The following is a 17,837-nucleotide window of genomic DNA, read 5'->3' as shown; positions in this document are numbered from 1 at the left end:
TATCATTTTTTTTGGGCTGGAGCTGCACTATACCTGTTCCGGCTTACAAACAGATTCAACTTAAGAACAAACCTACAGACCGGTCTTGTTTGTAACCCGGGGGGGGGGGGGGAAGGGGGCGCCTGTATACTCGATCGGGAATCAGAGATTAGGAGATGAGCCGAATTCACTATTCTCAGCTTTTCTCAAACAACTCAGTAAAGCTGAAGGTTGCTCTAAGTGACTAATCGGAGGAATTATCTGAAGCAGGAATTTCACAAGACTTCAGGGAAGATCTCTTGTGACGCCTTGAGCTCTTCCAATGACACACCTATCACCTCCCAGCCAAGCATCTTATAAACCGACGAGCCCATCACCCAACCTTCCAAAAGAGACAACTAACACCATCCTTCCAGCAGCTGATCAGGTATGTCCAGAAATTCTCCCAACAAGGAATGAATGCCAACAACCCGACGCCGTATAACCGAGAGAAGGAGATCTACAGAGCCAAGGCAGAAAGATAGCGTGAGAGTGTACAGACTACCTGCAGTAGAGGAGTGCGGAGAGTCTGAGAGTAGAGGAGTACAGAGAGTCTGAGAGTAGAGGAGTGCAGAGAGTCTGAGAGTAGAGGAGTACAGAGAGTCTGAGAGTAGAGGAGTGCAGAGAGTCTGAGAGTAGAGGAGTGCAGAGAGTCTGAGAGTAGAGGAGTACAGAGAGTCTGAGAGTAGAGGAGTGCAGAGAGTCTGAGAGTAGAGGAGTACAGAGAGTCTGAGAGTAGAGGAGTGCAGAGAGTCTGAGAGTAGAGGAGTGCAGAGAGTCTGAGAGTAGAGGAGTACAGAGAGTCTGAGAGTAGAGGAGTGCAGAGAGTCTGAGAGTAGAGGAGTACAGAGAGTCTGAGAGTAGAGGAGTGCAGAGAGTCTGAGAGTAGAGGAGTGCAGAGAGTCTGAGAGTAGAGGAGTACAGAGAGTCTGAGAGTAGAGGAGTGCAGAGAGTCTGAGAGTAGAGGAGTACAGAGAGTCTGAGAGTAGAGGAGTGCAGAGAGTCTGAGAGTAGAGGAGTGCAGAGAGTCTGAGAGTAGAGGAGTACAGAGAGTCTGAGAGTAGAGGAGTGCAGAGAGTCTGAGAGTAGAGGAGTACAGAGAGTCTGAGAGTAGAGGAGTGCAGAGAGTCTGAGAGTAGAGGAGTGCAGAGAGTCTGAGAGTAGAGGAGTACAGAGAGTCTGAGAGTAGAGGAGTGCAGAGAGTCTGAGAGTAGAGGAGTACAGAGAGTCTGAGAGTAGAGGAGTACAGAGAGTCTGGGAGTAGAGGAGTGCAGAGAGTCTGAGAGTAGAGGAGTACAGAGAGTCTGGGAGTAGAGGAGTGCAGAGAGTCTGAGAGTAGAGGAGTACAGAGAGCCTGAGAGTAGAGGAGTGCAGAGAGTCTGGGAGTGGAGGAGTACATAGAGTCTGGGAGTAGAGGAGTGCAGAGAGCCTGAGAGTAGAGGAGTACAGAGAGTCTGGGAGTAGAGGAGTGCAGAGAGCCTGAGAGTAGAGGAGTACAGAGAGTCTGGGAGTAGAGGAGTGCAGAGAGCCTGAGAGTAGAGGAGTACAGAGAGTCTGGGAGTAGAAGAGTGCAGAGAGCCTGAGAGTGGAGGAGTACAGAGAGTCTGAGAGTAGAGGAGTGCAGAGAGTCTGAGAGTAGAGGAGTGCAGAGAGTCTGAGAGTAGAGGAGTACAGAGAGTCTGAGAGTAGAGGAGTACAGAGAGTCTGAGAGTAGAGGAGTACAGAGAGTCTGAGAGTAGAGGAGTACAGAGAGTCTGGGAGTAGAGGAGTGCAGAGAGTCTGAGAGTAGAGGAGTACAGAGAGTCTGGGAGTAGAGGAGTGCAGAGAGTCTGAGAGTAGAGGAGTACAGAGAGCCTGAGAGTAGAGGAGTGCAGAGAGTCTGGGAGTGGAGGAGTACATAGAGTCTGGGAGTAGAGGAGTGCAGAGAGTCTGAGAGTAGAGGAGTACAGAGAGTCTGGGAGTAGAGGAGTGCAGAGAGCCTGAGAGTAGAGGAGTACAGAGAGTCTGGGAGTAGAGGAGTGCAGAGAGCCTGAGAGTAGAGGAGTGCAGAGAGTCTGAGAGTGGAGGAGTACATAGAGTCTGGGAGTAGAGGAGTACAGAGAGTCTGGGAGTAGAGGAGTACAGAGAGTCTGGGAGTAGAGGAGTGCAGAGAGTCTGAGAGTGGAGGAGTACAGAGAGTCTGGGAGTAGAGGAGTGCAGAGAGTCTGAGAGTGGAGGAGTACATAGAGTCTGGGAGTAGAGGAGTACAGAGAGTCTGGGAGTAGAGGAGTACAGAGAGTCTGGGAGTAGAGGAGTACAGAGAGTCTGAGAGTAGAGGAGTACAGAGAGTCTGGGAGTAGAGGAGTACAGAGAGTCTGGGAGTAGAGGAGTACAGAGAGTCTGAGAGTAGAGGAGTACAGAGAGTCTGGGAGTAGAGGAGTACAGAGAGTCTGGGAGTAGAGGAGTGCAGAGAGTCTGAGAGTGGAGGAGTACATAGAGTCTGGGAGTAGAGGAGTACAGAGAGTCTGGGAGTAGAGGAGTGCAGAGAGCCTGAGAGTAGAGGAGTGCAGAGAGTCTGAGAGTGGAGGAGTACATAGAGTCTGGGAGTAGAGGAGTACAGAGAGTCTGGGAGTAGAGGGAGATTCTCCCTGACTAAAATGTCCATTCAGGGCCCCCTTGTGACACACAGTTACATAGTGGGTGAGGTTGAAAAAAGAGTCCAATCTATGTGTGATTATACGTCAGTATTACATTGTATATCATGTATGTTACGGTTGTTCAGATGATTATCTAATAGTTTCTTGAAGCTATCGATGCCCCCCACTGAGACCACCGCCTGTGGAAGGGAATTCCGCATCCTTGCCGCTCTTACAGTAAAGAACCCTCTACTTAGTTTAAGGTTAAACCTCTTTTCTTCTAATTTTAATGAGTGGCCACGTGTCTTGTTAAACTCTCTATTGTGGGGTCACCAGTCTGGTATTTATATATTGTGGGGTCACCAGTCCGGTATTTATATATTGTGGGGTCACCAGTCCGGTATTTATATATTGTGGGGTCACCAGTCCGGTATTTATATATTGTGGGGTCACCAGTCTGGTATTTATATATCGTGGGGTCACCAGTCCGGTATTTATATATTGTGGGGTCACCAGTCCGGTATTTATATATTGTGGGGTCACCAGTCTGGTATTTATATATTGTGGGGTCACCAGTCCAGTATTTATATATTGTGGGGTCACCAGTCCGGTATTTATATATTGTGGGGTCACCAGTCCGGTATTTATATATTGTGGGGTCACCAGTCTGGTATTTATATATTGTGGGGTCACCAGTCCAGTATTTATATATTGTGGGGTCACCAGTCCAGCGAAAGTGATGACGTGTTGTTTTTGTGTCTCTGAGAATTTAGGGTCAAGGTCAGCCTCCCATCTTTCCAAACACAGGACGCTATGTGTCTTTCGTGTTCTTTCTTAGCCACCTTAATTGCACCCTTACATTTCTTGTTGCATTAATTATAAAGTCTGAATGCTGATGATGATCCCTCAACCTCGTATTTTTTGAAGGTCTTCTCCTTTGCTTTTTATATGCATTTTTACATTGGAGTTAAGCCATCCAGGACTTTTGTTCACTCTTTTAAATTTATTACCCAATGGGATGCATTGGCTAATGCCTTTATTTAATATGATCCTAAAGCAAATCCATCTCTCCTCCGTGTTCTTTGTTCCTAAGATTTTATCCCAATTTATGCCTCTAGTGAGGGTCGTAGTTTAGGGAATTTGGCTCTTTTGAAATTCAGTGTCTTTCTGTAGCACTAACCCTCGAGGAGCTGCTGGTTATTTTTGGGCTTACTGTTCCCTTCCGTTCTCCTTGTGGCACCTCTAGGGGATGTCCCGTGGTCGGTGTCCCGTGGTCGGTGGCCCAGTAACTTGAGACTGACAATAGATCCACTTGAATGGATTTTATTTGCAAAACCCAAACCATTGAACAATCTTTCAACTTGGGATCAGAGGGTTGGGAAGGAATTCAGGTTCTCTCAATGTCAAGTCCAAAAAAACGTTAAGGAACTTGCTTACTTTGACGGCATCCAGAGAACAGCCAATCACAGCTGGATGGTCACTCGGGTTGGACAGTCCGTCTCTCACAAGGTCTCGCAGCCAACAAGGTGCTTCCTCAGGAACAAAGTCTCTGCCACAGACGTTGTTGTAGAACATGTAGGACACTAATCTGTAGAACACTTGTAGGATATCTGGATCTTTCAACCAGCTTGGTGATATCCACAAGACCGGATTCTCTCGGGTACTTCAGCCCTTCCAGGCTCTTGTCAAGAAAACCAACCCGTACGTGGTGTTCTTCTAAAGAGTCCTCCCCTGGAATGCTCGAAGCACACTGGGCCTCTCCCGAACCGGAGACGGCACCCAACCACCTCAGAATCCTCCTTTAGTTTCCTTGCCCTGGGCTAGCCAGCCCCGAGGCATTAAAGTCGGGTGGATCTGCACCCCAGGCCATAGCCTTCCTGGGGGCTGGTCAGGAGGACCAGGACCATGTAATCAGCACATCATACTGGACCGGAACGCCGAACCACGTGACGTCCGTGTCTTAAATACCCTCTCCCAGAGGGCACAGCGAGAGCGCCACTCCCCCTGGCCTGGCTCTGAAAGAGAGTAATTTAAGCGCCTGACCAGACCATAGTTCCATTCCTGCCATCAGAGACAGCGCCCCCCTGTGGGAAGGCTGAACATTTCACAGTCCTGTCAGACTGATGCTGAAGTCAAATTTAGACAAATAAACCCAAATCAAACTGTAGTTTAGGTGGAGTTTAAGTTTTGAAAAATGCATAGTGCATGCTCTTCAGGAGCCCGCCGCTACATTTGTATTCCCCGTGGGGGTTATTTACGAGAGGAAAACCCACTTTACACTACAAGTGCACTTAGAAGTGCAGTTGCTTTAAATCTGAGGGGGATATACAAGGAAATATAAAAAACAGCATTTTAGCTTGTACATGATTGGATGATAAAATCAGCAGAGCTTCCATTCATTTCAGATCTACCCCTCAGATTTACAGCGACTGCACCTCCAAGTGCACTTGTAGTGCAAAGTGGACTTGCCTTTCATAAAGAATCCCCCTCATGTTTCCTATTTCTGTGCTTTAAACTAAAGCCAATTGACCTGTGATCGCTGTTCCCTAAACTGCCCCGTATTTCCACATCTGTGATCAGGTCTGTATTGTTGGTAATCAGTAGATCCAGTAAGGCCGCGTACACACGGGCGGATTGTCTGCCCAACTAAGTTCGTCAGACAATCCGACAGACAGTCCGTTCAACTTTTGAATGAACGGACTTGACCACACACGATGAACAGACAGTCCGCTGAAAGCTTGCGCGATGACGTGTACGGCACGTACGACGGGACTAGAAATACGACGTCCAATACACAGCAATGCAACCTTCTGCCGTGTAAATCCTTTCTGAGCATGCGCCATACTTAGTCCGTCCAACTTGCCTACTCACGAGCGGACTGTCCGCTGAAACCAAGTTTGGACGGACAAAATTACGGAAATTCCGAAAGACAAAGTCCATCAGACAGTCCGCTGAGTTGGGCAGACAATCCGCCCGTGTGTACGCGGCCTAACACTTTATTTCTAGTTGGTGCGTCTACCATGTGACCCATAAAATTGTCCTGCAAGACATTTAGGAACTGGCGAGCCTTAGACGAATGCGCGGTTCCCTCCGCCCAGTCTATGTCTGGATAATTAAAATCCCCCATTATGATAACACTTCCCATCCTTGCTGCTAATCCAATTTGTGATGGGAGATCCCCCTCCCCCTTCAGGTTAGGGGGCCTATAGCATACTCCCAGTATTATTTTCCCCTTAACCACTTCCCGACCAGCGCACGACGATGTACGTCGACAGCATGGCACGGGCAGGCATATTGGCGTACAGGTACGTCCAATATTCGTTGCCGCCGTGCCATCGGGAGCGCGTCGCCGGCGGCGCGCTCCCGCGCTGGTCGGGACCCCCGTGAGTCCGGTCGCGGGACCCGCGGACTCGATCGCCGCGGGCATCCCCGCGATCGTCTCACGGAGCGGCCGAATGGAGGAAATGCTGTGTAAACAACATTTGTCTATTCTGCCTAGCAACTAGTGACGCTGATCTCTGCTCCATGTGATTGGAGCAGAGATCAGTGTTCACTAAATGAAAGCCCAACCCCCCCCCAACAGTTAGTAACACGCCCCTAGGAACACTTAACCCCTACACTGCCACCCACTGGTTAACCCCTTCACTGCCAGTGTCATTTACACAGGAATCAGTGCATTTATATAGCAGTGATTACTGTATAAATGACAATGGTCCCAAAAATGTGTCAAAAATGTCCGATGTGTCCCCCACAATGTCGCAGTCACAATAAAAATCGCTGATCGCCGCCATTACTAGTAAAAAAATAAATAATAAAAAATTATTAATAAAAATGCTATAAAACTATCCCTATTTTGTAAACGCTATAACTTTTGCGCAAACCAATCAATAATGGCTTATTGCGATTTTTTTTACCAAAAATATGTAGAAGAATACGTATCGGCCTAAACTGAGGGAAAAAAAAGTTTTTTTATATATTTTTGGGGGATATTTATTATAACAAAAAGTTAAAAATAATGCGTTTTTTTCAAAATTGTCGCTCTATTTTTGTTTATAGCGCAAAAAATAAAAAACGCAGGGGTGATCAAATACCACCAAAAGAAAGCTCTGTTTGTGGGGGAAAAAGGACGTCAATTTTGTTTGGGAGCCACGTCGCACGACCGCGCAATTGTCAGTTAAAGCGACGCAGCGCCGAATCGCAAAAAGTGGTCTGGTCTTTGACCAGCAAATTAGTCCGGTCTGAAAGTGGTTAAAGCGGGGTTCCACTCTAAAGTGGAACTTCCGTCATCGGAACCCTCCCCCCGTCTGGTGTCACATTTAGCACCTTTCAGGGGGAGGGGGGTGCAGATACCTGTCTAAGACAGGTATTTGCACCCACTTCCGGGCATAGACTCCCACGGGAGTCTATGCTCTTTCCTGTCCCGGTGCGCTGTCTGCTGGGACACACACGGGTCCCAGAGACAGCGCGGACCATTCCCATTGTGCTGCGAGACTCGCGCATGCGCAGTAGGGAACCGGGAAGTGAAGCCGCAACGCTTCACTTCCTGATTCCTTCACCAAAGAATGGAGGTGGCAGCAGCAGAGAGCCGAGCGATCGATCGGCCTCGGCTGCCGACATCGCTGGACCCCGGGACAGGTGAGTCTCCATTTATTAAAAGTCAGCATCTGTAGTATTTATAGCTGCTGGCTTTTCATTTTTTTTTCCAGTGGAATCCCTCTTTAACTTCATCCCTTTGGAGCTCCACCCATAAGGATTCCACTTTTTTGGCCATCTTCCTTCCCATCTGATCTGCACCCTCCTCATTTAGGTGCAGTCCGTCCCTTCTATAGTACCGGTGATCGACTGAGACGTCGTCCCAGTCCTCCAGGAACCCAAACCCCTCCTTACTACACCAGATCCTCTGCCACTTGTTTACTTCCCTAATCTCCCTCCGCCTCTCTGGTGTGGCTCCATGTACTGGTACTATTCCTGAGAATATTCCTGAGAATACCACCCTGGAGGTCCTTTTCCTCAATTTAGCTCCCAAGTCCCTAAAATCATTCTTTAGGACCCTCCATCTGCCTCGGACTTTGTCATTGGTGCCAACGTTCACCATGACAGCCGGGTCTTCCCCACCCCCTCCCAGTAACCTGTCCACCAGATCCGTGATGTGCCGAACCCGGGCGCCCGGTAGACAACATACAGTTCGGTGCTTCAGGCCTTTGTCACAGGTTGGCCTCTCTGTCCTTCTAAGAATTGAGTCCCCTACCACCAGAATCTGTCTTTCCTTTCCCTTCGGTCCCCTCCCCCACTCTCACTGGAGGAGTTCTTCCTCCGGCAGCTAGGAGAGTCCCTCAGCTCCAGCAGTGCTGGTCCCTGACTGGGATCACCAATTTCACTCAGGTTGATGGAGGCAGGGAGGTGTTGGTGGCAGGGGGTGTTGGTGGTGGGGCTGTTGGTGGCAGAGGTTGATGGAGGCAGGGGGTGTTGGTGGCAGAGGTTGATGGAGGCAGGGGGTGTTGGTGGCAGGAGTGTTGGTGGCAGGGGGTGTTGGTGGTGGGGCTGTTGGTGGCAGAGGTTGATGGAGGCAGGGGGTGTTGGTGCCAGAGGTTGATGGAGGCAGAGGGGGTTGGTGGCAGGGGGTGGTGGGGGTGTTGGTGGCAGGGGGTGTTGGTGGTGTTGGTGGCAGAGGGTGTTGGTGGCAGAGGTTGATGGAGGCAGGGGGTGTTGGTGGCAGGGGTGTTGTTGGCAAGGGGTGTTGGTGGCGGGGGTGTTGGTGGCAGAGGTTGATGGAGGCAGGGAGTGTTGGTACCAGAGGTTGAGGCAGGGGGTTTTGGTGGCAGGGGGTGTTGGTGGCGGGGGTGTTGGTGGCAGAGGTTGATGGAGGCAGGGGGTGTTGGTGGGAGAGGTTGATGGAGGCAGGGGGTGTTGGTGGCAGGGGGTGTTGGTGGTGGGGCTGTTGGTCGCAGAGGTTGATGGAGGCAGGGGGTGTTGGTGGCGGGGGTGTTGGTGGCAGAGGTTGATGGAGGCAGGGGGTGTTGGTGGGAGAGGTTGATGGAGGCAGGGGGTGTTGGTGGCAGGGGGTGTTGGTGGCGGGGGTGTTGGTGGCAGAGGTTGATGGAGGCAGGGGGTGTTGGTGGCAGGGGGTGTTGGTGGCGGGGGTGTTGGTGGCAGGGGGTGTTGGTGGCAGGGGGTGTTGGTGGCGGGGGTGTTGGTGGCAGAGGTTGATGGAGGCAGGGGGTGTTGGTGGCAGGGGGTGTTGGTGGCGGGGGTGTTGGTGGCAGGGGGTGTTGGTGGCAGGGGGTGTTGGTGGCGGGGGTGTTGGTGGCAGGGGGTGTTAGTGGCAGGGGTGTTGGTGGCAGGGGGTGTTGGTGGCAGAGGGGGATGGAGGCAGGGGGAGATGGTGGCATGGGATGATTGGAGGCAGGGGGTAATGGAGGCAGGGGGAGATTGGTGGCAGGGGGGTGGTTGGTGGCAAGAAGCGATGGTGACAGGTGATGGAGGCAGGAGGGTATTGGACTAAATAATTCACCCTTATTATAATCGAAAATAACTAAAATATGTTTTTTTTACGTTGATATCTACCTTAAATCACATTGCTATTTGTCTAGCTTATTTGTTTGTAGCTTAAATACTGAAATTTGCAGCTAAAAATTTAATTTTGTAACTTTTCTGAAATGCCAGTAAAAACTTGGCTGTGCCAGTAAATTTTGGGTGTCGTGCCAGTAAATTTCAATCTGGTAGGTTGGCAACACTGCCCCGGATCTTCAGTAAGGGAATCAGGAAACTGCAGAGAAACAGCCTGTTTCCCTACTGCACATGCGTAAATCGCGCTGCATGTTCTGACTGGTCCCTCCTGTCTTCTGGGACCTGTGGTGTATCTCCCAGAAGACAGCAGGAGGAATGGAGGAGGGGCCGGACATGGCGTTGATCGCCGCGGATATTGCAGCGATTTTTCCTCGGAAGTGGGAGCAAATACCTGGATTAGACCGGCATCTGCTCCCCCCTGAAAGGTGCCAAATAAGACACTGGAGGGGGGGGAGGGGGGGAACGACCGGATCAGCGGAAGTTCCATTTCTGGGTGGAACTCCGCTTTAAATACCCATTCCTATCATGTTGTACTTGCGTATGACCACCAGATGTCCTCAGCACACACTCCTCAAATGAACACTCATCACATCTGTAGAGTATTTCCTAAATCACAAAGATCAATTGAATATCCACTTTGTAATTCTATATATATCTCTTAATAAAGAAAAAGAACATTAGATAATCAAAAGTAAAAAATATTAGTAAAACACACACAAATATACCGAAAAATAATAGTCACATACATAATAAAGCTCAAACGGCAGATGCATGCAAAGTACTAGAGGACAATACAAGTCACTCATTCACAATGATCAGACAGATTGAACTCCACAGTGTTCACCACCGAAGGTTAATGATGTTTCTATTCTGTAGATTTCCATTTGATTTGTATTATCTGAGTTTGATTGCATTTGTGTCATTCTGTGTTCCCGGAATTCCGAGTGGGGGATAGCCAGCCGTCCGGTTGAAGTCCACCCCCTTAGAAGAGGGGACGTTGATACTATACTCACACAAAAAGAGAAAATGTGGATTTTCCAGTTGGGTACGCTTATGCCAAATGGGTTAAATACAGAATGTAATCTATCTGCATTTTTAGAAATGTAACCAATAAGGAAATAGATATTTTCAGACCCCTATGACACCTGGAGGTGAACACGCGTTCTTTCTGTCTGATCATTGTCCCATAGTACTTTTGATCCTTCTGCCATTTGCGCTTTATTATATACAGTGGAAGCTCGGATTATGAGCATAATCCATTCAAGGAGAGTGCTTGTAATGCAAAGCACTTGCATATCAAAGCGAGTTTCCCCATAGAAGTCAATGGAAACAAAGATAAATGGTTCCACATTGACTTCTATTGTATGCAGTACCGCATATGGCCAGAGGTGGGGGGGGGCACCAGAGAGATTTGGAAATATTCTGAGACCGATTGGAGCCGCTCGGATGCACTCGGATACACCAAGAAAAACTCAGTTCCTGAGTGTTTTTCCGAGCCTCTCCGAGTGCATCCGAGCGGTTCCAATCGGTCTCAGAATATTTCCAAATCTCTCTGGCGCCCCCCCACCTCTGGCCATATGCGGTACATCTGAGCAGTCTCAGAACGGCTCCGAGTGTCCCCGGCGGTACAGCACACTGCAGAGGCTTGAATCCTGCTCGTTTTGCGAAACAACACTCGCAAACTGAGTCAAGATTTTTTTAAAAATAATATTCGTATTGTGAAAACGCTCGTTAACAGCGTTACTCGCAATCCGAGGTGTTACAGTATGTGTATATTATTTTGTGGTATATTTGTGTGCGCTTTACTACTATTTTTTTAGTTTTGATTATCTAATGTTCTTTTTCTTTATTGAGATATATATATATATACAATTACAAAGTGCATATTCAATTGATCTTTGTGATTTAGGAAATACTCTGCCTACAGATATGATGGATATTCATTTGAGGAGTGTGTGCTGAGGACATCTGGTGGTCATACACAAGTACAACATGATAGGAATGGGCATTTAAGGCGCTCATTGTAGGCTCACCCCCTCATCCCTTTAAACCCGAACACATATTAATTACTCGGGTTCTGTGGAGGATTAAGGTTGTAATTAAATTCACTTGGTGCCTTATCTGCAGTAAATTAGCCTCAGAACCCGTGTAATTCATGTGTGTTTACGTTTAAAGGGATGAGGTGACAACTATAGCTTATTGGCGGGCGAAACATGTCAGCGTGACATCATCACTGTGGTTGGGGAGCTGCATGTATATACACCCATGCCGATATTCTAGCCATTGGATAAGCATCTACACACTAGCCAGGACACCTGATCTTCCCCCCGATCCATGAGTCTCTCTGGGTGGGATATCATGGTTTGTATCGTCTATCTCAGTGCACTTCCAGCCTTTTCATTGCACAATTACATCGCCAATCCTTCACCAGTGATCCATCCAGGCTTCAACTTTCTGTGACACCCACCTTAAATGATGGGCACTTCCTGTCCTTGGGGTGACCATTCAATGACAGATCCATCAACAGCAACCTATACACGGCTTCTTAGCAGTGGTTACCTATTTTACTTTTTGCTACATTGTTTTCAATAAAGTATTTATTTTTCCTGTAACCCTAGAAGGTATCTCTACAGAAGGTCACTGTGAGGATCTGATATCCTCAACTTTTATAAGTTTGTTTACTTAGCCAGAAAGGGAAAGTGATTTTGTGGTAAGAATGTTTCTATAGCGAGTGGAGACCAGTGGCCGGAAACTTCAGGCTAGGTACAGTTCTTAGTGAAAGCCAAACCACGCAGTCCAGATCGCCAGGCACAGAATCTGCATCAAGGTCACAAGCCGAGGTCACTTCAGGTGGCAGAGAATTAGTAGCAAGGTCACAAGCCACAGTGGGTTCAGGGGGCAAAGAGTCGGCATTGAGGTCACAAGCCGGAGTGGGTTCAGGGGGCAAAGAGTCGGCATTGAGGCCACAAGCCAGAGTGGGTTCGGGGGGCAGAGTCGGTATCAAGGTCACAAGCCAGAGTGGGTTTGGGGGGCAGAGCCAACGTTGAGGTCACAAGCCGGAGTGGGTTCAGGGGGCAAAGAGTCGGCATTCCGGTCACAAGTCGGGGTGGGTTCGGGGGGAAGAGCCAACATTGAGGTCACAAGCCAGAGTGGGTTCAGGGGCAAAGAGTCGGCATCGAGGTCAAAATCCCGAGTGGGTTCAGGGGCAGAGTCGGCATCGAGGTCACAAGCCGGAGTGGGTTCAGGGGGCAGAGTCAGCATCAAGGTCACAAGCCAGAGTGGGTTTGGGGGGCAGAGCCAACGTTGAGGTCACAAGCCGGAGTGGGTTCAGGGGGCAAAGAGTCAGCATCAACATCACAAGTCAGAGTGGGTTCGGGGGGCAGTGCCGGCATCAAGGTCACAAGCTGGAGTGGGTTCGGGGGGGAAGAGCCAACATTGAGGTCACAAGCCAGAGTGGGTTCAGGGGCAAAGAGTCGGCATCGAGGTCACAAGCCGGAGTGGGTTCAGTGGGCAGGGTCGGCGTTGGGGGTCATAAGCTGAAGTCATTTCAGGCAGAAGAGAGTCGGTGTTGAGGTCACAAGCTGGGATCATTTCCGCCAGAAGAGAGTCGGCGTGGAGGTCACAAGCTGGGGTCAATTCAGGCAGAAGAGAGTCGGCGTTGAGGTCACAAGCTGGGGTCATTTCAGGCAGAAGAGAGTTGGCGTTGAGGTCACAAGCTGGGGTCATTATAGGCAGAAGAGAGTCGGCGTTGAGGTCACAAGCTGGGATCATTTCAGGCAGAAGAGAGTCGGCGTTGAGGTCACAAGCTGGGATCATTTCCGCCAGAAGAGAGTCGGCGTGGAGGTCACAAGCTGGGGTCATTTCAGGCAGAAGAGAGTCGGTGTTGAGGTCACAAGCTGGGGTCATTATAGGCAGAAGAGAGTCGGCGTTGAGGTCACAAGCTGGGGTCATTTCAGGCAGAAGAGAGTCGGCGTTGAGGTCACAAGCTGGGGTCATTATAGGCAGAAGAGAGTCGGCGTTGAGGTCACAAGCTGGGGTCATTTCAGGCAGAAGAGAGTCGGCGTTGAGGTCACAAGCTGGAGTCATTTCAGGCAGAAGAGAGTCGGCGTTGAGGTCACAAGCTGGGGTCATTTCAGGCAGAAGAGAGTCGGCGTTGAGGTCACAAGCTGGGATCATTTCCGGCAGAAGAGAATCGGTGTTGAGGTCATAAGCTGGAAAAATTTCAGGCAGAAGAGAATCGGTGTTGAGATCACAAACTGGGGTCATTTCAGGCAGAAGAGAGTCGGCGTTGAGGTCACAAGCTGGGGTCATTTCAGGCAGAAGAGAGTCGGCGTTGAGGTCACAAGCTGGGATCATTTCAGGCAGAAGAGAGTCGGTGTTGAGGTCACAAGCTGGGGTCATTTCAGGCAGAAGAGAGTCGGCGTTGAGGTCACAAGCTGGGGTCATTTCAGGCAGAAGAGAGTCAGCGTTGAGGTCACAAGCTGGGATCATTTCAGGCAGAAGAGAGTCGGCGTTGAGGTCACAAGCTGGGGTCATTTCAGGCAGAAGAGAGTTGGTGTTGAGGTCACAAGCTGGGGTCATTTCCGGCAGAAGAGAGTCGGCGTTGAGGTCACAAGCTGGGATCATTTCAGGCAGAAGAGAGTCGGTGTTGAGGTCACAAGCTGGGGTCATTTCAGGCAGAAGAGAATCGGCGTTGAGGTCACAAGCTGGGGTCATTTCAGGCAGAAGAGAGTCGGCGTTGAGGTCACAAGCTGGGGCCATTTCAGGCAGCAGAGAGTCGGTGTTGAGGTCACAAGCTGGGGTCATTTCAGGAAGAAGAGAGTCGGTGTTGAGGTCACAAGCTGGGGTCATTTCAGGCAGAAGAGAATCGGCGTTGAGGTCACAAGCTGGGGTCATTTCAGGCAGAAGAGAATCGGCGTTGAGGTCACAAGCTGGGGTAATTTCAGGCAGCAGAGAGTCGGTGTTGAGGTCACAAGCTGGGGTCATTTCAGGCAGAAGAGAGTCGGCGTTGAGGTCACAAGCTGGGGTCATTTCAGGCAGAAGAGAATCGGCGTTGAGGTCACAAACTGGGGTCATTTCAGGTAGAAGAGAGTCGGTGTTGAGGTCACAAGCTGGGATCATTTCAGACAGAAGAGAGTCGGTGTTGAGGTCACAAGCTGGGATCATTTCAGGTAGAAGAGAGTCGGTGTTGAGGTCACAAGCTGGGGTCATTTCAGGCAGCAGACAGTCGGCGTTGAGGTCACAAGCTGGGGTCATTTCAGGTAGAAGAGAGTCGGTGTTGAGGTCACAAGCTGGGGTCATTTCAGGTAGAAGAGAGTCGGCGTTGAGGTCACAAGCTGGGGTCATTTCAGGTAGAAGAGAGTCGGCGTTGAGGTCACAAGCTGGGGTCATTTCAGGTAGAAGAGAGTCGGTGTTGAGGTCACAAGCTGGGGTCATTTCAGGTAGAAGAGAGTCGGCGTTGAGGTCACAAGCTGGGGTCATTTCAGGCAGAAGAGAGTCTGCGTTGAGGTCACAAGCTGGGGTCATTTCAGACAGAAGAGAGTCGGCGTTGAGGTCACAAGCTGGGGTCATTTCAGGCAGTAGAGAGTCGGCGTTGAGGTCACAAGCTGGGGTCATTTCAGGCAGAAGAGAGTCGGCGTTGAGGTCACAAGCTGGGGTCATTTCAGGCAGAAGAGAGTCGGCGTTGAGGTCACAAGCTGGGATCATTTCCGGCAGAAGAGAATCGGTGTTGAGGTCATAAGCTGGAAAAATTTCAGGCAGAAGAGAATCGGTGTTGAGGTCACAAACTGGGGTCATTTCAGGCAGAAGAGAGTTGGCGTTGAGGTCACAAGCTGGGGTCATTTCAGGCAGAAGAGAGTCGGCGTTGAGGTCACAAGCTGGGATCATTTCAGGCAGAAGAGAGTCGGTGTTGAGGTCACAAGCTGGGGTCATTTCAGGCAGAAGAGAGTCGGCGTTGAGGTCACAAGCTGGGGTCATTTCAGGCAGAAGAGAGTCAGCGTTGAGGTCACAAGCTGGGATCATTTCAGGCAGAAGAGAGTCGGCGTTGAGGTCACAAGCTGGGGTCATTTCAGGCAGAAGAGAGTTGGTGTTGAGGTCACAAGCTGGGGTCATTTCCGGCAGAAGAGAGTCGGCGTTGAGGTCACAAGCTGGGATCATTTCAGGCAGAAGAGAGTCGGTGTTGAGGTCACAAGCTGGGGTCATTTCAGGCAGAAGAGAATCGGCGTTGAGGTCACAAGCTGGGGTCATTTCAGGCAGAAGAGAGTCGGCGTTGAGGTCACAAGCTGGGGCCATTTCAGGCAGCAGAGAGTCGGTGTTGAGGTCACAAGCTGGGGTCATTTCAGGCAGCAGAGAGTCGGTGTTGAGGTCACAAGCTGGGGTCATTTCAGGCAGAAGAGAATCGGCGTTGAGGTCACAAGCTGGGGTCATTTCAGGCAGAAGAGAATCGGCGTTGAGGTCACAAGCTGGGGTAATTTCAGGCAGCAGAGAGTCGGTGTTGAGGTCACAAGCTGGGGTCATTTCAGGCAGAAGAGAATCGGTGTTGAGGTCACAAGCTGGGGTCATTTCAGGCAGAAGAGAGTCGGCGTTGAGGTCACAAGCTGGGGTCATTTCAGGCAGCAGAGAGTCGGTGTTGAGGTCACAAGCTGGGGTCATTTCAGGCAGAAGAGAATCGGTGTTGAGGTCACAAGCTGGGGTCATTTCAGGCAGAAGAGAGTCGGCGTTGAGGTCACAAGCTGGGGTCATTTCAGGCAGAAGAGAGTCGGTGTTGAGGTCACAAGCTGGGGTCATTTCAGGCAGAAGAGAATCGGCGTTGAGGTCACAAGCTGGGGCCATTTCAGGCAGCAGAGAGTCGGTGTTGAGGTCACAAGCTGGGGTCATTTCAGGCAGCAGAGAGTCGGTGTTGAGGTCACAAGCTGGGGTCATTTCAGGCAGAAGAGAATCGGCGTTGAGGTCACAAGCTGGGGTCATTTCAGGCAGAAGAGAATCGGCGTTGAGGTCACAAGCTGGGGTAATTTCAGGCAGCAGAGAGTCGGTGTTGAGGTCACAAGCTGGGGTCATTTCAGGCAGAAGAGAATCGGTGTTGAGGTCACAAGCTGGGGTCATTTCAGGCAGAAGAGAGTCGGCGTTGAGGTCACAAGCTGGGGTCATTTCAGGCAGCAGAGAGTCGGTGTTGAGGTCACAAGCTGGGGTCATTTCAGGCAGAAGAGAATCGGCGTTGAGGTCACAAGCTGGGGTCATTTCAGGCAGAAGAGAGTCGGCGTTGAGGTCACAAGCTGGGGTCATTTCAGGCAGAAGAGAATCGGCGTTGAGGTCACAAACTGGGGTTATTTCAGGTAGAAGAGAGTCGGTGTTGAGGTCACAAGCTGGGATCATTTCAGACAGAAGAGAGTCGGTGTTGAGGTCACAAGCTGGGATCATTTCAGGTAGAAGAGAGTCGGTGTTGAGGTCACAAGCTGGGGTCATTTCAGGCAGCAGACAGTCGGCGTTGAGGTCACAAGCTGGGGTCATTTCAGGTAGAAGAGAGTCGGTGTTGAGGTCACAAGCTGGGGTCATTTCAGGTAGAAGAGAGTCGGCGTTGAGGTCACAAGCTGGGGTCATTTCAGGTAGAAGAGAGTCGGTGTTGAGGTCACAAGCTGGGGTCATTTCAGGTAGAAGAGAGTCGGCGTTGAGGTCACAAGCTGGGGTCATTTCAGGCAGAAGAGAGTCTGCGTTGAGGTCACAAGCTGGGGTCATTTCAGACAGAAGAGAGTCGGCGTTGAGGTCACAAGCTGGGGTCATTTCAGGCAGTAGAGAGTCGGCGTTGAGGTCACAAGCTGGGGTCATTTCAGGCAGAAGAGAGTCGGCGTTGAGGTCACAAGCTGGGGTCATTTCAGGAAGAAGAGAGTCGGCGTTGAGGTCACAAGCTGGGATCATTTCAGGCAGAAGAGAGTCGGTGTTGAGGTCCTAAGCTGGGGTCATTTCAGGCAGCAGAGAGTCGGCGTTGAGGTCACAAGCTGGGGTCATTTCAGGCAGCAGACAGTCGGCGTTGAGGTCACAAGCTGGGGGTCATTTCAGGCAGAAGAGAGTCAGTGTTGAGGTCACAAGCTAGGGTCATTTCAGGCAGCAGAGAGTCGGTGTTGGGGTCACAAGCCGGAGTGGGTTCAGTGGGCAGGGTCGGCGTTGAGGTCACAAGCTGGGGTCATTTCAGGCAGCAGACAGTCGGCGTTGAGGTCACAAGCTGGGGTCATTTCAGGCAGAAGAGAGTCAGTGTTGAGGTCACAAGCTAGGGTCATTTCAGGCAGCAGACAGTCGGGGTTGAGGTCACACAGGATCGCTTCAGGCAGCAAAGAATTAGCATTGGGGTCATAAGCCAGGGTAGGTTACAAGTAGCAATAGAGGTATCACCAGACAGCAGGCAGGTTTATGTGTGGCTCATAAAGAGGAAGGACGTATATAGCTGGATTCAGGTGAGACTCACTGGAACTGCAATTCAGTTCTGTAGAACTTTGACAATTCCAATAATTAATTCAGAGGCTGAAGTGGCAGAACACAGAAATTCCTGACATTTAGTACCCACAGGACAGCAGCATAACTTCCCAATACAGTAGCCCAATGGAGCTTCACTATCACTCCTCAGGAACTGCAGAGGCCCCACCTGCC

The 17,837-nt window shown here is 50.3% G+C and overlaps 1 protein-coding gene across 1 annotated transcript in view; it reads left to right on the top strand.

Moving 5' to 3' along the window:
• Nucleotides 1-286: 286 nt before the first annotated feature.
• Nucleotides 287-17,837, top strand: part of LOC143997843 (tyrosinase-like) — a 34,006-nt gene continuing 16,455 nt past the window's right edge. Inside the window, exon 1 of the mRNA XM_077493668.1 lies at nt 287-406. Coding sequence (XP_077349794.1) covers nt 302-406 — 105 coding nt within the window. The 5' untranslated portion in view covers nt 287-301. The remainder of the gene's footprint in view (nt 407-17,837) is intronic.

This window comes from Lithobates pipiens, unplaced genomic scaffold (genome assembly GCF_037356315.1).
Source record: "Lithobates pipiens isolate NorthernLeopardFrog02 unplaced genomic scaffold, aLitPip1_a1.2 Scaffold_19, whole genome shotgun sequence".
In the NCBI taxonomy this organism is placed as follows: Eukaryota; Metazoa; Chordata; class Amphibia; order Anura; family Ranidae; genus Lithobates; species Lithobates pipiens.
The sequence above is the reverse complement of the archived record's forward strand: the minus strand, read 5'-3'. Positions and strand labels throughout refer to the sequence as shown.